The sequence below is a fragment of the Bos indicus x Bos taurus genome, chromosome 24, assembly GCF_003369695.1.
Source record: "Bos indicus x Bos taurus breed Angus x Brahman F1 hybrid chromosome 24, Bos_hybrid_MaternalHap_v2.0, whole genome shotgun sequence".
Lineage (NCBI taxonomy): Eukaryota > Metazoa > Chordata > Mammalia > Artiodactyla > Bovidae > Bos > Bos indicus x Bos taurus.
Window position 1 is genome coordinate 45,849,477 of NC_040099.1, and position 18,746 is coordinate 45,868,222.

At 41.6% G+C, this 18,746-nt stretch overlaps 1 protein-coding gene across 2 annotated transcripts in view; it reads right to left on the minus strand.

Moving 5' to 3' along the window:
• EPG5 (ectopic P-granules autophagy protein 5 homolog) overlaps positions 1–18,746 on the minus strand; it is a 131,990-nt gene that overhangs the window by 103,909 nt on the left and 9,335 nt on the right. For both annotated transcript variants that reach the window (XM_027526312.1, XM_027526311.1), the window contains exons 2-10: positions 14,775–15,719; positions 13,803–14,046; positions 12,772–12,908; positions 11,813–11,920; positions 10,826–10,899; positions 8,652–8,757; positions 5,676–5,790; positions 5,107–5,257; positions 2,290–2,445 (exon numbers count right to left, since the gene is read on the minus strand). In XM_027526312.1, coding sequence (XP_027382113.1) covers positions 2,290–2,445; positions 5,107–5,257; positions 5,676–5,790; positions 8,652–8,757; positions 10,826–10,899; positions 11,813–11,920; positions 12,772–12,908; positions 13,803–14,046; positions 14,775–15,719 — 2,036 coding nt within the window. The remainder of the gene's footprint in view (positions 1–2,289; positions 2,446–5,106; positions 5,258–5,675; positions 5,791–8,651; positions 8,758–10,825; positions 10,900–11,812; positions 11,921–12,771; positions 12,909–13,802; positions 14,047–14,774; positions 15,720–18,746) is intronic.

Sequence of the window (18,746 nt, forward strand, 5' to 3'; positions counted from 1 at the left end):
GTGAGAGATATAAACGTGCAATTTAGGTGCACATACCAGCACACAGCAATGTGACAGCAGAAACCAAGTCTACTTAAACTAGTACCTCAAAAACTATACTCAATAAATGCTTATAAATATTTTGTTACATGAATTTTATCTCAAAAAATCTAAAAAGGAAAAATGGGGAGGCACTCAAAACTGTTGCTTTGGGGCAAAACTCTAATTCAATCAATTATAAATAATGTTTATTAAGAAAAACAGAAATTAAATAGTGTATGCTTAACCCATGTCTGTGGCCCAGCAGGCCACTAGCAGTCCAAACCACAACTGACCTCGACTCTGAAAAGCAAAAGCTAGACTTTTCTAAGTTCAAGTGGGTCAGGCTTCTGTCTTATTAAATATTTATCCCAACACCTCACATTGGACTGGATGTTCTTATATAAAGGATCGCCCAACAATGAGGCCTTAAAAGTAATGTCATAGACAATAAATATTTCCAGCTACAAAATTCTTATAGAGCAGACATGAAGTTGGAGAAGGTAGTGGCACCCCACTCCAGTACTCTTGCCTGGAAAATCCCACAGACGGAGGAGCCTGGTGGGCTGCAGTCCATGGGGTCGCTAAGAGTCGGACACGACTGAGTGACTTCACTTTCACTTTTCACTTTCATGCATTGGAGAAGGAAATGGCAACCCACTCCAGTGTTCTTGCCTGGAGAATCCCAGGGACGGGGGAGCCTGGTGGGCTGCCGTCTATGGGGTTGCACAGAGTCAGACACAACTGAAGCGACTTAGCAGCAGACATGAAGTAAGTCTGGTTTAGGTTTTTGTAGTCTATCTTTCAGTTTGGGTTTTGTTTTTTTTTTAGGTCGAGGGACTAGCTACCGTCAGAAATTTCCAAAGGAGTGTCAAATAAATTTAAATTTCACAGCTTTAAATACCTGATTCTCATATAATGTGTTCTGAAATAAATTATATTCAAGAACAACAGCTCTCAGCATTTTCAAATTTAAAGCAATTACCTGTGTGAATTACATAAACAATATTACAGGAGGGTTCACAGCTCAGTGCATAAGACCTCGTTAAGGAACTACAGTTTTTCTTCTAGAAAAGCTTTGCCTCTCAGCTAAACAAACACAAGACCAGGTGACAGGAGATCAGACACAGAAGACTTTTCCCGAGCACCAGGAGGCCGGCCTCAGTGAGCAGCTGCTACTGCACTGAAGCCCTAGCAGGGACCTGGTACACCTCAGGAGACCACCAAGTATGGACAAGAATAATCGAACTGAATTTCTAAGCCCAAGTTCTCTTTATCTTAGACCCACTCCTTCTAAGTACCTAACAGTAGTTTTAAGACTTAGTCGAAGAATACTAATCTTTCTCTAACTGAGTGGTTATCCTGTTCTTCATTTGAAACCACACAAAAACAGCCACCACTTACATCTGAAAAGTCTTCTATGGTTTAAAAATATTACTTTCCACATATTATTGCATTTCATCCTCATAACATATCCATGAGGTCAATGGAACAAGTTGTATCATCATCGTCATCTCCACTTAATTAATGCACAAAGTGAGACCAAAACATTAAGTGATTCGCCCAAGGTAACAGTCTTGGCAGACCCGGACTCAAAGCCACCACACAGCACACATAAATGACGGGCGAGACTGTGAGGCCATGTCAAGAATGGCAACAGCTCAGAAAGGGATCCAGCAGTTCATGAGTGGAGCTGGGGGGTGGGGGGGTGGGCGGGCAGACTGCTGAAGCAGAACCCACTCCCACACTTCGGCAAAAACTCAGGGAAGACAGTGCAGATGAGTGGTCATGTCCCCACCTCTGCCAAAAAATGTATCCTAGGCTGTAAGCAGCAGCAACAATGGCGAGATGAGAATGCAGTCAAGGTGGTGGAGGAGGACCCCAGATCCAAGACAGTCCTAGACTTTAAATCCCATACAGTCGGACAACTTGAACAACGTTCTGAGTGCCTACTCTGCCCCACTGGGGACACTAGAGCAGGGTATGAAATACAATTCATCCCCTGCTCAAAGTTACCCCAGAAGTTCAGAGTGGCAAAACTGAGGTAGCAGAATCAGCTTATTTTTAAGACTGAAGGAAACCTGAAAGTCAAGATCATTTCAGGCAATACTACAGACAAGGAAACTAAATCCCAAACATCAACCCAAGGTAAAAAACAGATGAAATACGCTGATGTTATTATAAGAGCCCTACTTCAGTCAATGACTTTCACGCCAGTCTTCCTCGCTAGCCAAGGAGCTATTTCTCGACAGTTATCATCATACATCTTACCTTTTGGCTTTCAGGACATGTAGAACAGCTCTCAAAAAGAGCTCATCGAATTCAACCTGTAGTTTCTCCATGGAGTAGGGCTGCAGGGCCAATCCCGAGCCTTGGTTGTGGCTCACATACTGGGCCCAGTGGTCGCTCACATAACCAAGGGTCATCCTGAGCATGAAGAAAGACAGCGCGGCCTTCTCTGTGAACGCACTCAACACCGGCAACTTTACATTTGAAACATTACCTCAGTCAGCACTTCTTTGTTGTGTACTACCTTCTAGGTGCTAAAGGGATGCAATGGAGGGAAAAAACCTTCCCCTCGTGGAGCTGACATTGAGTGGAGGGCACACAGACAATAAACAAAACAAAATGCACAGTCTGTCACATGGTTATAAACGACACTGAGAAAAATCAGTAGGAGCGAAAAATAAAGGTTTTCGGGCATGTTGGTGAGGAGGGGCCTCACTGAAGAGGGACCCGTGAGTAAAGACTGGATGCAGTCTCGGGCTCTCTAAAGGAAGAGCACCCAGGCTGAAGAAGCAACCAGTGTGACGGCTCTGAGGCGTGTTCATTGTGTTGGAGGAACAGCAAGGCAGCCAGTGTGCTAAAGTAAAGTAAACGAGAGAGAGAATGTCTGGAGAGGAAATCAGAGAGACAAGAAACCAGCCATGAAGAGTCCTGTAGGCCACTGTGCATACTGGCTTTTACTCTGAATGAGACTGGGAGCAGCTGGGTCTGAGCAGAGGAGTGATATGAGCTGACTCACGATTTACAAGAAACACTGGTAGCTGTTGTAAGAATAAGCTGGCGGTGCAGAGGAGGGAGGGCAAAAGCGGCAAGACAAGTCAGGTGGCTACTGTGATAATCGGTGAGACATGACTAAAAATGAACTGTGGTAGCAGCAGTGAACACAGTGAGCAGAGGCTGGGTTCTGGAAGCAGCATGTTTTACTAATCCAAAGGATGCATGCCCTTCACAGTTTAATCTCTGCAGCGAGAATGTGCATCAAGACTGATAACATCATAATCTGGTGGCATTTTTTTCTTTCTTGCTGCTGAGTTACTTCAGTCGTGTCTGACTCTGGGTGGCCTCTGGTAGACGGCAGCCCACCAGGCTCCCCCGTCCCTGGGATTCTCCAGGCAAGAACACTGGAGTGGGTTGCCATTTCCTTCTCCAATGCATGAAAGGGAAAAATGAAAGTGAAGTCGCTCAGTAGTGTCCGACTCTGCGACCCCGTGGACTGCAGCCCACCAGGCTCCTCCATCCATGGGATTTTCCAGGCAAGGATACTGAAGTGGGTGGCCATTGCCTTCTCCATTTTTCTTTCTTAGTGGTACACAAAATGTATCTTAGGTTTGCTGAAAGATGGCGTATTGAAAGAAAAGATGACAGAACTGACCATTAGATTGGATGTGCTGTAAAAAAAGAAAAGTCAACGATGACACTAGTGCTCTGGCCGGAAAAACTGGCACTTACTGACACTGAGAAGACTGAGAGAGCAGCAGTTTGAGAGGTGGGGAGATTGAGCCCATTTGGGGAATATTCAATTGTAATGGTCATAAGTCACCCAAGTGCTGGATATATTCAGTATAAGCTTAGAAGAAAGGTACGAAATGGAAATAGAACACAGAACTTTAACCATGTTTAGATGATACTCAAAGACATGGGAATGGGTGAAATCCCAAGAAGTAAGTTTGGAGAAAGGGGTCCAGGGATGAAGCCCTGAGGCATTCCAACATTAATAAGTCTAGGTGAGACTGAAACAACCAAGGAGGCAGAAAATGAACAGCCAGTGAAAGGAACAGGAGTACGTGGTATCCTGCAAATCAAACAAAGAAAATGCTTTAAGGAAAAGTGACCATCTGTGATGAAGGCTGCTGTATGAACTGTGTGAGAGATGAAGCAAGATGAAGACTCAGAGGTGGCTCCTGGATTAGTCAGTAGCACAAAGTTCATTAGCAACTTTCATTCTTCAGAGCTGTTTGGATAGTGTTGGGAGGAAAAGCCTGAGTGCGGAGAGTTCAACAACTCCAGGCATCCTATATCATTACCTGGCTTTATGAATGTGATGGATATATATCTGAAATAATTAAAATCAACTATGCTTTACAAACAAAAGTACAGAAGGAGGGGAAGTTTTGTAGTTTTTGTAAGTTTTCTTTCAAGGTAAGGGAGGTTGGATGAAATAACTAAGTTTTATACACACCATAAAAATCAAAAGATTGATGATACAGAATCCTCTTGGATGTAAGTTAATTCAATGAAAAGCAGTACATTTCTCAGAATTTACTCTTATTTGATAATTTAAAAAAACCTATCTTCCACACAAATGAATGATAATGCTTTCCCAATTCAAATACAGGAGCCATTGATGAAGTCTGCAATTTTCTGGTGTTTTATAGAAATCAGAATAAGAGCAAGTAAGAGAGAAAACAGGGAAATAATAGTGCAAGAGAGCTACTGCCAATGTTCCACAGCTACATGACAATTTCTAGGCAAAAGTTAGGAAGGAGAAGAGAAGAGAATAAAGGAGGGGAAAGACCCTGTATTTTCTTTGACTCCTTCTCTCTGGCCAAGGTCAACCCAACTGCTCTGAAGATCCTGACTGCAAGAACAATTGTCTAGCAAACCAGTTAAATTTGAGATAATTAACCAAATATTCTGACTGGAAGTATTTATTTAAAATTCCCATCTAGTAGATGGTGAAGGAAATAATTCTTACTTTTATGAGAAATAAGACATGAACTGTACCAATAAAATGCCCACCATCACGATTATACATTGTCTGTGACTAACTGGGGCTAATAGATATACCAAGAGCAGTATTACCTGATCATATAACCAATTCGCTTGACAAACTGCCTATAGCGTGCTCTATTGAAGGTTTCTAGCCCCACTGCCAGAAGTTCCACTAAGGAGTTAGCAAAGGCAAAAATTTTCATCATCTCTTGAGGTCTCGTTGTTTCGGGTAAATAATCACCTAAAAGTTCATCAAAGAAAAGGAAAAAAATTGTAATTACAATGGAAAAACACTGAAAGATACGGATGTCAACATATTAAGGAAGAAACAAAGTCAAGATGGAGAATCCTATGCTCTGGCTCCTATACCCTGTGAAATGGGAAACTTGAGATGAAGTACAAAACCAAAACCATTCATTAAAGCTGGGAGATGTGCGAGCTAGTCGACCTTTTGTATTTAAGCACCACAGAGGAAACTACAATCACAAGAGAGGGGAAAGAAGCCTCACCACAGAGACACAATCATCTCTGCATAGTACAGCCAGGCATAGGGGAACCCAAAATCAGGAGCCCACTCAAGATGTAAGACCTGATGCTAAGTTCCTGTGTTTGAGCTTGCCACTGCCACATTTTATATAAGACAAAAGAAATTAGTCTACCTTTTGCTTTAAACCCAAGAAGATGTTGAAACAGTTCATGAAATGGGAACTGTGACAGAAGAATAACCAAGTCATCTTCATTAAGGAGAATCCAACTGGTCTCAGGGTCTTCATCCTAAGGAAAAAGATGCAGTCTTAACAGTTGATTTGACGAGATGACACCATGGTACAGAGTTACAGGAGCTGCATTGTCACAGGTCTCAGGGGTACACAAGCTGTATTCTCATGAGTCCTCATGGACTTCTCCAGGACAGAGATTTACACTATCAGTTCTGCTAAATGACCTATAAATCCCCTAACACTGCACGTACAATTTTAGGTGTACCAAGTCATATCCATTCTTCAGTGGCTGAAACTGCTCTCATTAGATTTCTATCCCAAAGAAGATGAATTCCTCTAGAATAGGGATCTTACCGTAAATCTCAGTGCTTTGACAGTATCAATTAAAGAGCCATGCACTCAAGTCCAAGTTATTTTACCTATAAGCCTCTTCTTTCCCCCAAATTAAAGTTTACTGCAATAGTCAACTGACTTATTAAGAAGCAATTAGCATTTGCTATGGATATCTGAAGTTCTGTCATCAATCAGAACCATTGAAAACAGGATAAAAGTAACAGTAGTCATACACAGAGCTCACATACAGGAAATAGTTGGGGGGTTTTATTCAACTGTTGTTGTTTAATTGCTAAGTCAAGTATGACTCTTTTAGAGACCCCAAGGACTGTAGCCCGCCAGTCTCCTCTGTTCATGGGATTTCCCAGGCAAGAATACTGGAGTGGGTTGCCATTTCCTTTTCCAGGGGATCTTCCCAACCCAGGGATCAAACCCATGTCTCCTGCACTGTAGGTGGATTCTTCACTGAGCCACCAGGGAAGCCTTTTTTGTTTGATACACAGCACTAAAGTCTCCTTAGAAACCAAATTGATTTGTGACCTAAGATATGCTACATTCAAAAGGGAATACTGGGGCTTCCCTGATGGTCCAGTGGTTAAGAATCTGCCTGCCAATGCAGGGGACACAGGTTCAATCTCTGGTCCAGGAAGATTCCATGTGCCACAGGGCAACTAAGCCTATGCTCCACAGTAGTGAGCCCAAGCTCTAAAGCCTGCTTGCCCCAACTACTGAGCCTATGTGCTCCTGAAGCCCAAGTGCCCTACAGCCTGTGCTCTGCAACAAGGGAAGCCACTGCAATGAAGAGCAGCCCCCCTGTGCTGTAACTGAGAAAGCCTGTGTGCCGCAACAGAGACCCCACACAGCCAAAAATAAGTAAGTAATTTTTATTTTTTTTACTTAAAAAAAATGGAATACTGTAAAAAGACCCAGAGATTCTGAAGAATTATCACCTCAATTTCAACAAGGGTCTAATGCAATTTATTCATAATTTCCTAAAGCCACTCAGTTCTACCCTCTTACACATCCTAAACAGTTAGCAAATAAGCGCCTCAGAAATTCCACCCAGAGCAGTAGTTCCCCGCTCTGGCTGTACGTCGGAATCACCACGGAGGCTCTAAACATTTGGATAGCTGGGTGTGGATGGGGGCAAGGCTGCCCAGGTGGTCCTGACACACACCCAGTGTCAGGAAATCACCAATGCGGGCGATGCACAATGCCTTCCACTCTCGGCCTTTTCTGAGTCAACAGCACTGCCGGCGTTCCCACCCTAGGTTCCTGAATCCACTCAACATCCAGTGAGAGCTAAGGCACCATTCCAGAGTCTTTAACCATTACCCATCTTTGGGATTAAATGCAGGAAACCAACAGGAAAAAAAAGACTCCTCTCTCAGGAGAGACCAGTCTTGCGGGGTGGAGGGTGGGGAAGAGAAGGAACCCTGCTCCATCACAATCTTTAGAAGACCAATTTGCACCTGAGAAGCTCTTTCCAGAAGGACTGTTCGGTCTCTGCACGTCCACATCATTTGCCACCATCTCCCACCTCCCACAAGTTCCAGGAAGAGCACATTGAGTGTGAAGGCACTCCTGCTTCTGAATGAACAGCTGGGTAAATATACAGACATGATCCCACAGCTGCCACGTGTCATTCTAAGGAGTGTCCACTGAAAATTCTCAACTCCTTTTAAAGAGAAGGTGTTTTAGTAAATTTAGTTCCTGGCCAATCCTGGACAAGCATGTCAAATCTGGATTTGGACCATAAAGACACACTAGGGCAGGCAGATAACTAGCTGCAAGGGAAAAAAAAATGTTTACCAGTACACTAGCCATGTATAATAGTAGAAAGAAAAATCAATGAATGTTATCTGAGAAACTGGATTTTGATCATTAAATTCTCACTAAAAATAGGAAATTATCTTCTTTCAAATGAGAAGATCTAGGTAAGAAAGTTTATAAGTGTTAAGGCAGAACCTTGGTAAGAAGTGAAAGTGAAAGTTGCTCAGTGGTGTCCAACTCTTTGGGACCCCATGACTACACAGTCCATGGAATTCTCCAGGCCAGAATACTGGAGTGGGTAGCCTTTCCCTTCTCCAAAGGATCTTCCCAACCCAGAGAGTGAACCCAGGTCTCCCGCATTGCAGGCGGATTCTTTACCAGCTGAGCCATAAGGGAAGCCCACCTTGGTATGATCCAGCTCTTTATTAGAAAGGCTCAGAGTATCTGTAGGTGAGATCCCAAGCCCAGAAAATGGATGCTACATAAAAGAAAACCCTAATAGAAAGAGTATGCAGTATGTGAACACTTCCAGGTCCAAACTCTCCCAGCTATGCAGTGATGGTCTGGAGAAGGGAGGCAGCAGACACCAGCTCAGCACAAAGGCTCAAGACTTGTGATTTGGGACAAATTCCCTCACCCTCATCCTGTACCTGTTTCCTCATCTCTAATATGGGATGAAAACAGTACTTGCCTCATGGGGCTGTTGGGAGAATTAAATGGGCTAATACAAAAGAGGCGCTTAAAATGATAGTTGGCACATGAGAGAGCTCATAAATAATTCATCAAAATGCTGCAGATATGACGAGTTACCTCTTCTCCCCCCTCGTCTACTAGAGTCCACGTCCCGGACGCAGGCCCCGAGGAGGATGGATTCCGTTCACTGGGCTTCATGTGGCACAGGAACTCAGCTCGGTTTCTAAAGGACAAAGGAAACCGCTCCAGTCACATAAACATAAACACAGAGAGCCCACCGCGTGCATTCTGGATTGTCCACTCACCTTGAAGAAGAGTTGGCATCAACGCAATCTCCAAGTGGTTTGAATCAGAAAACAAGAAATAATAACTGGCTAAAACACAAGGAGACCAAAGCTTCACTATCAGTGATGTAGAGACTACGGCCCTCCTGGGTCAGTAAAGAGAAGCGGCTATGCCAGCACAGCGCCCGCCTCCAGTGAGGCCTCTGCACACCCAGGACTGCGTGGTACCTGAGTTCTAACTGGCCCACAAAGTGTTCAGGAAACATGCTTAACTGAATAAAGGATAATCTGCAGGTAATGCAAAAGCTGGCTGCGGGAAAAGCACATCTAAACACATGTGTAGGAACAGTCCCTGTATCCAGGCGGTGACAGAGAGGAATCTAGGGGAATTCCTGCCGGCCAGGCTTTCACATGGTGCTGGCTGGACCTAACAAGTCGGTGTAACCACACAAGTTCCTTCTCTGAAACCACCACGCGGTTCTCAGCTCTCTGTTCCTCCTCTCTGACCTGACCCTGAGAATTCATCCATTCCGTCCTTCCACCAGGAGCTCTCCCCCGTGACTTCCAGCTTCCAACCCGAAGGGCTCCAGCCGTAGAGCTCCACGTGTCCACTGGTACCTGTCACTCAGACGTGTCCTCCCGTAAACCCCAACGACCTCAAATCTTCCTCCTTCCCTGACAGCTCTCCTTTTTCTTTTCAGTGTCTGAGGGCTGCCAACAGCCTCTCAGTCAGTCAGAATCACAGTCTACAGAGGTAGGTCTGAGCCACCCCTTTCCCACATTCTCCTTATTTAATCAGCTTCTTAATTCTTTCCTGGGAAGATGACCTTCAGTTTCCCACCTTCTCCTTCCCACTGCTATCACCTCAATTCAGGTTCAGGAAGACAGGCTTTCCTGGATCAAGAGCCCGTGGTAGTAACACAGTTCCAGGTCACCTGGACATAGCCTGCATTCTCCCCATGTAAGGATGTGCCCTCTAGATGCTGGACTTGGCTCCAGAGCCAGGAGAGCCAGACCTCTGCAACCATGACTCAGTGAAGCAGAAGTGCATCTTCTACCTCCAGTCCACCCTAATCTTCTGTAAATACGACTTTTACCCATGTTCAAAAACCCTCAATTGCTTCAAAAGCCAGACCATCTCAAAACTCTCTTAATTTCTAGGTCTTCTATAATCCGACTCCCCTCTAGCTGCTCATCTTTATTACCATCTCCCACACACCCCTTCACTGCAGCCCAGCTGGCCTCCAATGTGCCTCCTGCACAGCTACGCTTCCCTGCACTCTGGGCCACTGCTCCCTTCTCCCCCTGCAGTGCCTTCCCTACTCCTCTCCCGCCGAAATCAGTTCCAGTCTTCAAATCCAGCTCATTCACCTGGAACCCTCTGACTACTCCACTCTACTCTTTACTCATTTCTACTGCATCAATTGTGTGTGTGTGCAGCTGAGTCATGTCCGACTCTTTGTGACCCCATGGACTGTAGCCCACCAGGCTCCTCTGTCTATAGGATCCTCAAGGCAAGAATACCAGAGTGGGTTGCTATCTCCTTCTCCAGGGGATCTTCCCAAGCCAGGGATCAAACTTGTGTCTCTTGCATCTCCTGCATTGGCAGGTGAGTTCTTTACCACTTGCGCCACCTGGGAAGCATCGATCATAGTTCCATACAATTTGGCACTTGAATCTCTGACTGTGCTTTTTTACCTTTGCCACTAAATCTCTCCTTTGAAGGGAAGAAACTTTTTTTCTCCCCACAGCACCACAATGACATATATGGCCGGAATGGCAGACCATTAAAAGGAGGCACCCAAAAAAGTTAATCAATTAAAAAAAAAAAAGCAGTTAAGAGGGTCACTTTGGGACAAAGGGTATTAAACCCCAAGAAAAGCTGAATTGTTAAATTCTGGAATGCTGACTCTTCCCTTAGCAATTGCTTGGATCTGGGCAGTTTAGGAAGCCAATTGTTTGACAGAACATTTTAATTTCTACTTTACGAAGCTCTTCCACACTTACTTGACAGGAGACATCAGCAGGGCAAGGGACTGCATAAAATGAAAGACTCCTGATGGGTTATTCAACACTTTGATCTGAAATCAGAAAAGGAAAAGGCATACTGCAGAAAACCAACAACCCAAGTAGCCATAGTCTGAATTCACCAGCATTCTGACAAGGGAGCTGTTAAGAAAATAGAGGTGAAACTGGCTCCTCATCCACAAGAATGAGAACACCTCAGAGTTACCTGGCAGTACTGACTGGGCTCGATGCACTCAGAGAACAGAGGCAGCTCAGTCACTTACATCAATTATCTGAAATAATATGGGAAAGAGGATTATACTGCTATTTTAATCCAAAGATGAGATTTTTTTTAAAAAACTTCCTTCTACCTAAAACGATTCAAATTTCTTGCCACCAGAAATACTAGAGAAAAGATAAAATGCAGAAGGAACCTGGCACACGTTTGGCTCCTACCCGCCCATCTGAAGGGGCTGCGATGAGTAACAACACAACCCTAAGGCAAGCAGCAGAGAGGAGGAACCCGTAAACCATACATCGATGCCTAAAGTGATCATGCAGATGTGAGATCTCTGCTAGTATTAAAGAACTCTGAGATGCTGGTGGTTTCTTTTTTATCTGCACCAACTACAGTGTAGGATGGATTAATTAAGGAATATTGAATTTATTGAATATTCAAAGTTGAATATTGCAGAAGTAAGTCCTAGCAAGCCTTCCTGCACAGAAACCTTACAGGATTAAACACCACTGAAACCACCATGCCACACTACAACGAAACTTCTGCATCTTTACCTTAACTTCATCAATTTTCAGTGGCCAAGAAGGTGCAGCATAATAACTCCTATACAGGCTGGATATATCCTAATAATTTTATCTTAAATATCAATATATTTTAAGTAGGCTTATTTCTGAAAGCAACTTCCTCAGGAACAATGTTTAACAAAATCTCCCCCATTCTCCTCAAAATTAGAAAGTCATTCATCATACCTGGATGAAAGGAACAGCCCATTTACTAACACCAGCTGGGCATCGAAGAATATGGTTTAGAAGGAAGAGGTGATCTCCAGGACAGCCCGCTCTTTGTAACACTGATACCTGAACAGCAAAGGACGTAGAGTTTTACTGTTTATTAAGACAACTACTTCTAGGGGCCTAGTGCAATCATCTATCTGATACTTAAATACATGTGATCTTTCAAAAGAGTAACCAGACATAAGATATACCATTGACTGGCTGAGTTTCTACACGGAGGTACAGAGGACTAAGAATCTATGAGTACTATGCTAAAAATATCATAAGCAGTTTCTCTGCAAACCCAATTTTTAGTATCTGGCAAATTACAAAACATTAATGTTCCTGGCCATATACGAATAGATATAAGTCAAGTAGTTTAATCTAGTTCCAGTCTGCAAGGTTCTCAAATCCAAGTAAGTATGCTTGGAACCTAAGTCCACATCTAAGAACTGTAGCATGAACCTAAAAAAGAAACATCCAAGGGAGCCCCATTGAGAAACATAACCAAGAAACAACCCCTCATCCCATAAGACACCTAGTATCTTTCCTAAATTTCCCAAAACCTGATTCTTTTCCCTTAAAAAAAAAAAAATTTAAGTATAGCATTAACATATGATTAAACAAAAGTGATATGAACAACAAACCTATATTCTGAAGACACTTAAATTTAGCATACTTCCCACATTTCCATTTCTTCCAAAACTGAAGACCAGAGATCACTGAACATAAAGTTTATCAGAGAGAAAAGCACTATGTGCTTAATAAGGCACTAGGATAATTTATTTCTGTGTGTCATGAGCAAAAAAAAATGTCACTAACACATTAAACGAATTAGCTGAATAAGCTGTTGAAGAAAAAACTATGAGGACATAAGAGATAATTCTTAAATTATCAGGGAAATAATAGAAAGACTACCATGCCTATTTCCTCACCAATTTCTGCAGCCAGAGAAGGACATCGTCATGGAACTGAGCATCTTCGTGAACTCTCCTGGTGAACGTGAACAAGACACTGATGCACTCCTTCAGCTGACACAGGTCAGAGGGAACGCTCTCCGCCTGTTTAGAAGCTGTAAGTTAAAGAGAGGATTGAATGAATCCCTTGCAAATGGTATCGGGGAGAAGTTTTAGTGTCTCTTCTTAAAAAACAACAACGAGAATAAACTATTCAAAATATTTACTTCAGATGAACATCCAAGGAGGAAAGCTACATCAAAATATGAATTTCCACTATAGAAACTGAAAACAAAGTATTTAACTTTGTGAAGTAGTTCAGAGCAAGAAAAAATTAACTTCATCAAAATTCATTTTTTATTTAAACATCAGCAGATCTCTGCCATCCCCAGCTCTTTGATTAGTTATGAAAACCACAAGGGGAAGGATTTCTTATCTAAATGATTCAAATATCTCTCCAAGAAATAAAAATTGCATAATTAACACTTTACACATTATATAATAAAGGCTAATCTCTTAAAATCCAAAATAAGACTAAAAATACAAAACATTATAAACGTTCTGATGAAAATTAAACAATCGAACAAAATGGACAAGCAAAAATAAAGTGCAACAGACAGAGAATGAAAAAGAGCTCTAGGTTTTAGAATCAGAAACCGTACTTGGACTTGAATTGGTAACAAGCACATAAATTAGGACAGGAAGAGACATTAATGATAAAAAGCAAACTTATGGCTTCCTAGAGGAGCCGAGAAAGACAGTCCACAGGGAAGGGAGACCTGGCACTGCTTTCAAGAAATGTTATTAAGGTAGGGGTCAACCCTAACCTGTACTGGGAGACGCCAAGTAAGACAGCAAGCACAAACGGTGGTTCCTTACAAATATCAATCAGCGCACAATCAATTCAACCAGACTGTATCCCTCAATTCTCTTTTCATTTTAGACCACAAGAGTGAGGCTTAAAAAAAAAAAAAAAAAAAGGAAGAGTGAGGCTTTCATTACTTACACACCTTGGCCTTCCTGATAAATTGCTAAAGATCTCAGAACAGCCGAACTATTGAGTAACGAGTAGATGTAAGACTCCACTTGCAACCGTGAGAGCACAGAAGTGTAAGAATGCAGAGCCAGGGTCTGGTGGAGGTGCTCGGATTTGGCATCAAACAGTTTCTTTAGCTCAGCCAGTGCATTTTCATTCATCTCCACTCTCTGGTAGCGATGATGGCCTGAAACTTTCACTTGATCTGCACAGATACCCTAGCAGTGGACAAAAGGGTAAGATGTAAGATATGAAGCCAGTTACCTTTGCTCTTGATGTAACCAGGCAATCTGTATATGACACACAGGCTTCAGTACATCTTCAAAGGGCTTAAAAATCACAGTGAGGGAACAATACTACCACATAGAAAACTATAAAACTAATACATAACCAGGTGCCAAGGAGTATAATGCCAATCACAAAGGCGTCACAAGTTCAGAGAAGAGAAACCCTAAGATGAAGTAGGTAGGGGAAAGATGCAAGAAAACAGAAAATCTTACCTTCTACTTTATAAACAGTGAGGTCAAGGTGATAGCCCCTCAACTCAAGAGACCTCAAAACATCTCTGAATGTTCCCTCATCATTCTTTGTGATTCTGCTCAAAAGAAAGGAACCTCTCTCCTTTCCAATGTTAACCCTACAGCTGTGTTCTTTATTTTAACCCCTTTCTCAGTATTTTCAAAAGTCTCCCTCTCCACGGGCTCCTTCATACCTACAAAGAGATACACAAGTCTCCTAAGGAATGAAGATTAGGGATGTGGGAAATCACACGTTTCTCCCTGATATCTCCTCCAGCTTCCCTTCACCACCAAATCTGTCAAGAGCGAGTACAAGGTCAGTGTGAGTACAAGGAGCAGATTCCAGACCTTGATCACATCACAGGAAAAGGAGTTCCACTGCAAATACCCCGGTTCTTGTAAACTTTACAGAACACCAGTCAACACACCTGGACAGACAACTGTTCCTCCTTGAAGTGCCACAGTCGACTTTTAGCATTTTGGCAATCAGATGTCAGAGCAAGGAGCTCAGCTTCAGCCAGCAGCAGCTGCTTCCTACAGCGTGAGTAGTTCAAAAGTAACTCATAAAATTCATGCCTGTCCTGATGAGCCATGCTGTCAAATTCTTCTAAATATGACTCGACATTTTCCAGCCATGAACCGGGCTCAAAGATCTTTAGCTGTTCTTTAGTAAATGGTACTACTTCTGGTTGAGATGGGAGCTCCGGGTAGAGTCGCTCATTACGAAGCAAGGATTTCACTGCCACCAAAGCTGGTACATCCCCAGCAATTTCAGTTGGCAACTGGGGATACAGTTTTTTCACTCTAGGTGGCTGAAAAATGTCTTTGGCTTCACAAGAACTCTGCAAGCCAACATTCTGTAGCACCTCTGAAGAAAGACCCAAGGCTTCTTTGTCTTCTTTCCTATTCTGAGTTTCTCTGACCTGCAAATTTTCCACTTCCTGCTGAATATAAGAAACATTAGATTGCTGTATGCTTTCTGAAGTTCTACATTGTAGCAACGTATCTTTCTCCATTTCAGTAAAGTTCTTGGGGGTTTCTACTGTGGTTCGAACACTGCCTTCAGGATCAACCTTCAGCTCGACTGCATCGTCCCCAGCACAGGCTCTGATCTCCTGTCCCATGTTCAAACTCTCTGTATTACATGTGAGAGTCTCTTCATTGCTTAGAGTTAAGGAGGTGAGTGGTACATCAAACATTTCACTCTCATTTTGTCCACTAGCATCATTCTGGAGCTGGGAATCGATTAACTCCTTTGGAGAATCTCCTTTGAATTCACAAGCCGGAGTAAGGATTCCCAGCTCTCTGGAGGTTTGTGCAAGGGAGATTTCATCAGACTCTTCCCTCTGAAGGGTTTCATATTTCTTCTTTTCCTAAAAATAAGATGAATAACGTGAAATAATTTATAATACAGCAATAACATGCTTTCAACATGAGGAATGTTTAAATTGTATTTAAAAATCTAAACTCACTTCCTAAGCAATGTGCTTCATATTTTGTATTATTCAATTTTGAGAATGTTAAATTTGGGAGATTCACTAGTCTAATCCCAACAGGAAGACATGAAATAAGCAACAAATTATGGATTAAGATTGGAGGAAAAGTCTTAATTAGGCTGTTCTCCATTCTGCTGCTGCTAAGTCGCTTCAGTCGTGTCCGACTCTGTGCGACCCCATAGACGGCAGCCCACCAGGCTCCTCCGTCCCTGGGATTCTCCAGGCAAGAACACTGGAGTGGGTTGCCATTTCCTTCTCCAATGCATGAAAGTGAAAAGTCAAAGTGAAGTTGCTCAGTCGTGTCTGACTCTTAGTGACCCCATGGACTGCTGCCCACCAGGCGCCCCTGTCCATGGGATTTTCCAGGCAAGAGTACTGGAGTGGGGTGCCTCTGCCTTCTCTAGTGGTTAAATAAAAGACAACAGTCTCCAAGTATCTTAGGCTTCAATAGGTTGTCATCTTAACAAACATATTTATTCAAAATTTAGGCAGAAAATGTCAGGGCAACTTGAGCAATGAAATAAATAGCTATAATACTGGATTATAACCCTCAGAATAAAATATATATTCATAAGCTTATACATATATTTTTTTCTTAATGGAAAAGTGGTAGCATTCTTCCTCACAGAAGAATTTCAATTAATAAATGTAGATGGAATGAGAAAAACAGAAAATCACAATTAAAACACCATGATAATAACTGCCATAGGCAAGAGGCAAGATCTGCTAATGAATGGGAGTAAACATTTAAGCAGAAACAGAACACAGTCTCAAAGTATCCCCTAAATATTTAGTCATTACAAAGGGAAAAACAGTAGGCTTCAGTGGAGAATCCAGGCAGACCACACTTTAACCAAGTGATCAGGGTTATTATAATGAGTAATACCTTCCCATATTATGATCTGAGAAGGCTGATCGACTCTTCTGTACCCACGTATAACCTCAATCTAAGCATGAGAAAACGTCAGACAAAAACCCCAATTAAGGGAACGTCTACAAAATAACTTAAGTGTTATGATCATCAAAGACAAGACAAGACTAAGGAACTATCAAAAGACTGGAGAAAACTATGGAGACATAATAACTGAATGCAATGGAGGATCCTGGACTGGATACTGGAACAGAAAAAGGACATTAGCAAGAAAACTGTTGAAATCCAAAAAAGTTCTGTATTTTAGTTAATAGCATTGTACCAATGTTAATTTCTTGGCTGCAATAAGTGTCCTGGAGCATAGAATTTACAGTTACATAAAATAAAAGAAGATTCTGGATGAAAGTTCAGTATGGAACTCTGTATTATATTTGTAACTTTTCATTAAATCCAAAATTAACTTGAAAAAATACCCAAATCAAAAAATCTTAACCATTTAAAAAATAAGATAAAATAGATTATGGTTTTTCAAACTGAAGTATCTCTGGTATTAACACACTAACTAGATACACAGGAAACAAGGCTAGATAAAAAAAGAAGAAATATGGAGAAATTTATTATTTATTTAAATAAAACTGTTACAAAGAAACTAAAAAAGGACTGAATCACTCAAATACTTCCCTTTCCCTATGAAATTTTAAGAAAGGCAAAATGATAGTTACACAGTAATAACTGATAATGGATTATGCTATCCTGCAAATGTCCGGCAAAAAAAATAAATAAAAGTTGACAATAACCAAAAAAGTAAAACAGTCACATGCACCTAATATTAAGAAGAAAAGACAAATGTTTGCGAAAGGCAATTTGAGCTCAGCTTGCTGGTAATGAACTACTAAATGTTTACAAATAGCAGTGATCCAAGAAGCAATGTGTCCCTCCACAACGGCTCTAATCCACACTGTGAACCGCACGTATCAGATTCAGAAAACAGCCACACAGTGCATGCAAAGCACCGTGTCAAAATGCCTCAAGTCATGAATAGCAGGAAAGCATTGTGGGATTATTTATAAGAAAATGAAAAAGTGGATCCAATTACACTGCAATGATATTTAGCACACTAGCTATAAAAAACAGGTTTGTCAGATTGAGAAGTCAGAAAGAGAAGACTAGGAGGGGAGGCCAATGGTTACCACAGTGGAGAAATACTGGTGTACTCATCAAGATAGAGGCTATACTTTAGTGAGTTGAACAATAATGACATGAAATTAAGAAAACAATTTAATTTATAACAAAGAACAAAATACTTAGAGGTAAGTTTAACAAAAGAAGTGTAAAATTTATCTTCTGAAAATTACAGAACAAAATCTGAAAGGGTTATATTCATGGATCAGATCACAATACTGTTAATATGGCGATACTCCTAAAATTGATATACAAATTCAACACAACCTCTATCAAAATCCCAGCTGCCATTTTTGCAGAGAATGACAAGATGATCCTTAACCTTTTAAGGAGATACAAAGAACCCAGAATGGACAAAACAATCTTGAAAAAGAATGAAGTTGGAAATCTCATACTTCGCAATTTCGAAATCTACTATAAAACTACAGTAATAAAGACAGTGGGGTTCTAACACATGGATAGACAAATAGATCAATGAATTAGAACTGAAAATCCAGAAATAAACTCTTACTGATACATTTAAAGTCAACTGATTTTCATCGAGGATGCCAAGAAAGGACAGCCTTCGACAAATAGTGCTAACAACCAGATATCCAAAGAATCAAATTAGACCCTTACCTTATATCATATACAGAAATTATCAACAAGGATCATAGACCTAATATAAGAGCTAAAACTTTTAAACTTTAAAAAAAAAAAAAAAATAGGAGTAAACCTTAATGACCCTGGATTATGCAAAGCCTTGTTAGACATGACACCAAAAGCACACAACACCAGAAAAAAGCAGACAAACTGCACATCATAAAGATTTTAAAGTTTGAAAATATGAAGCCAATGAAAAGACAACTCTG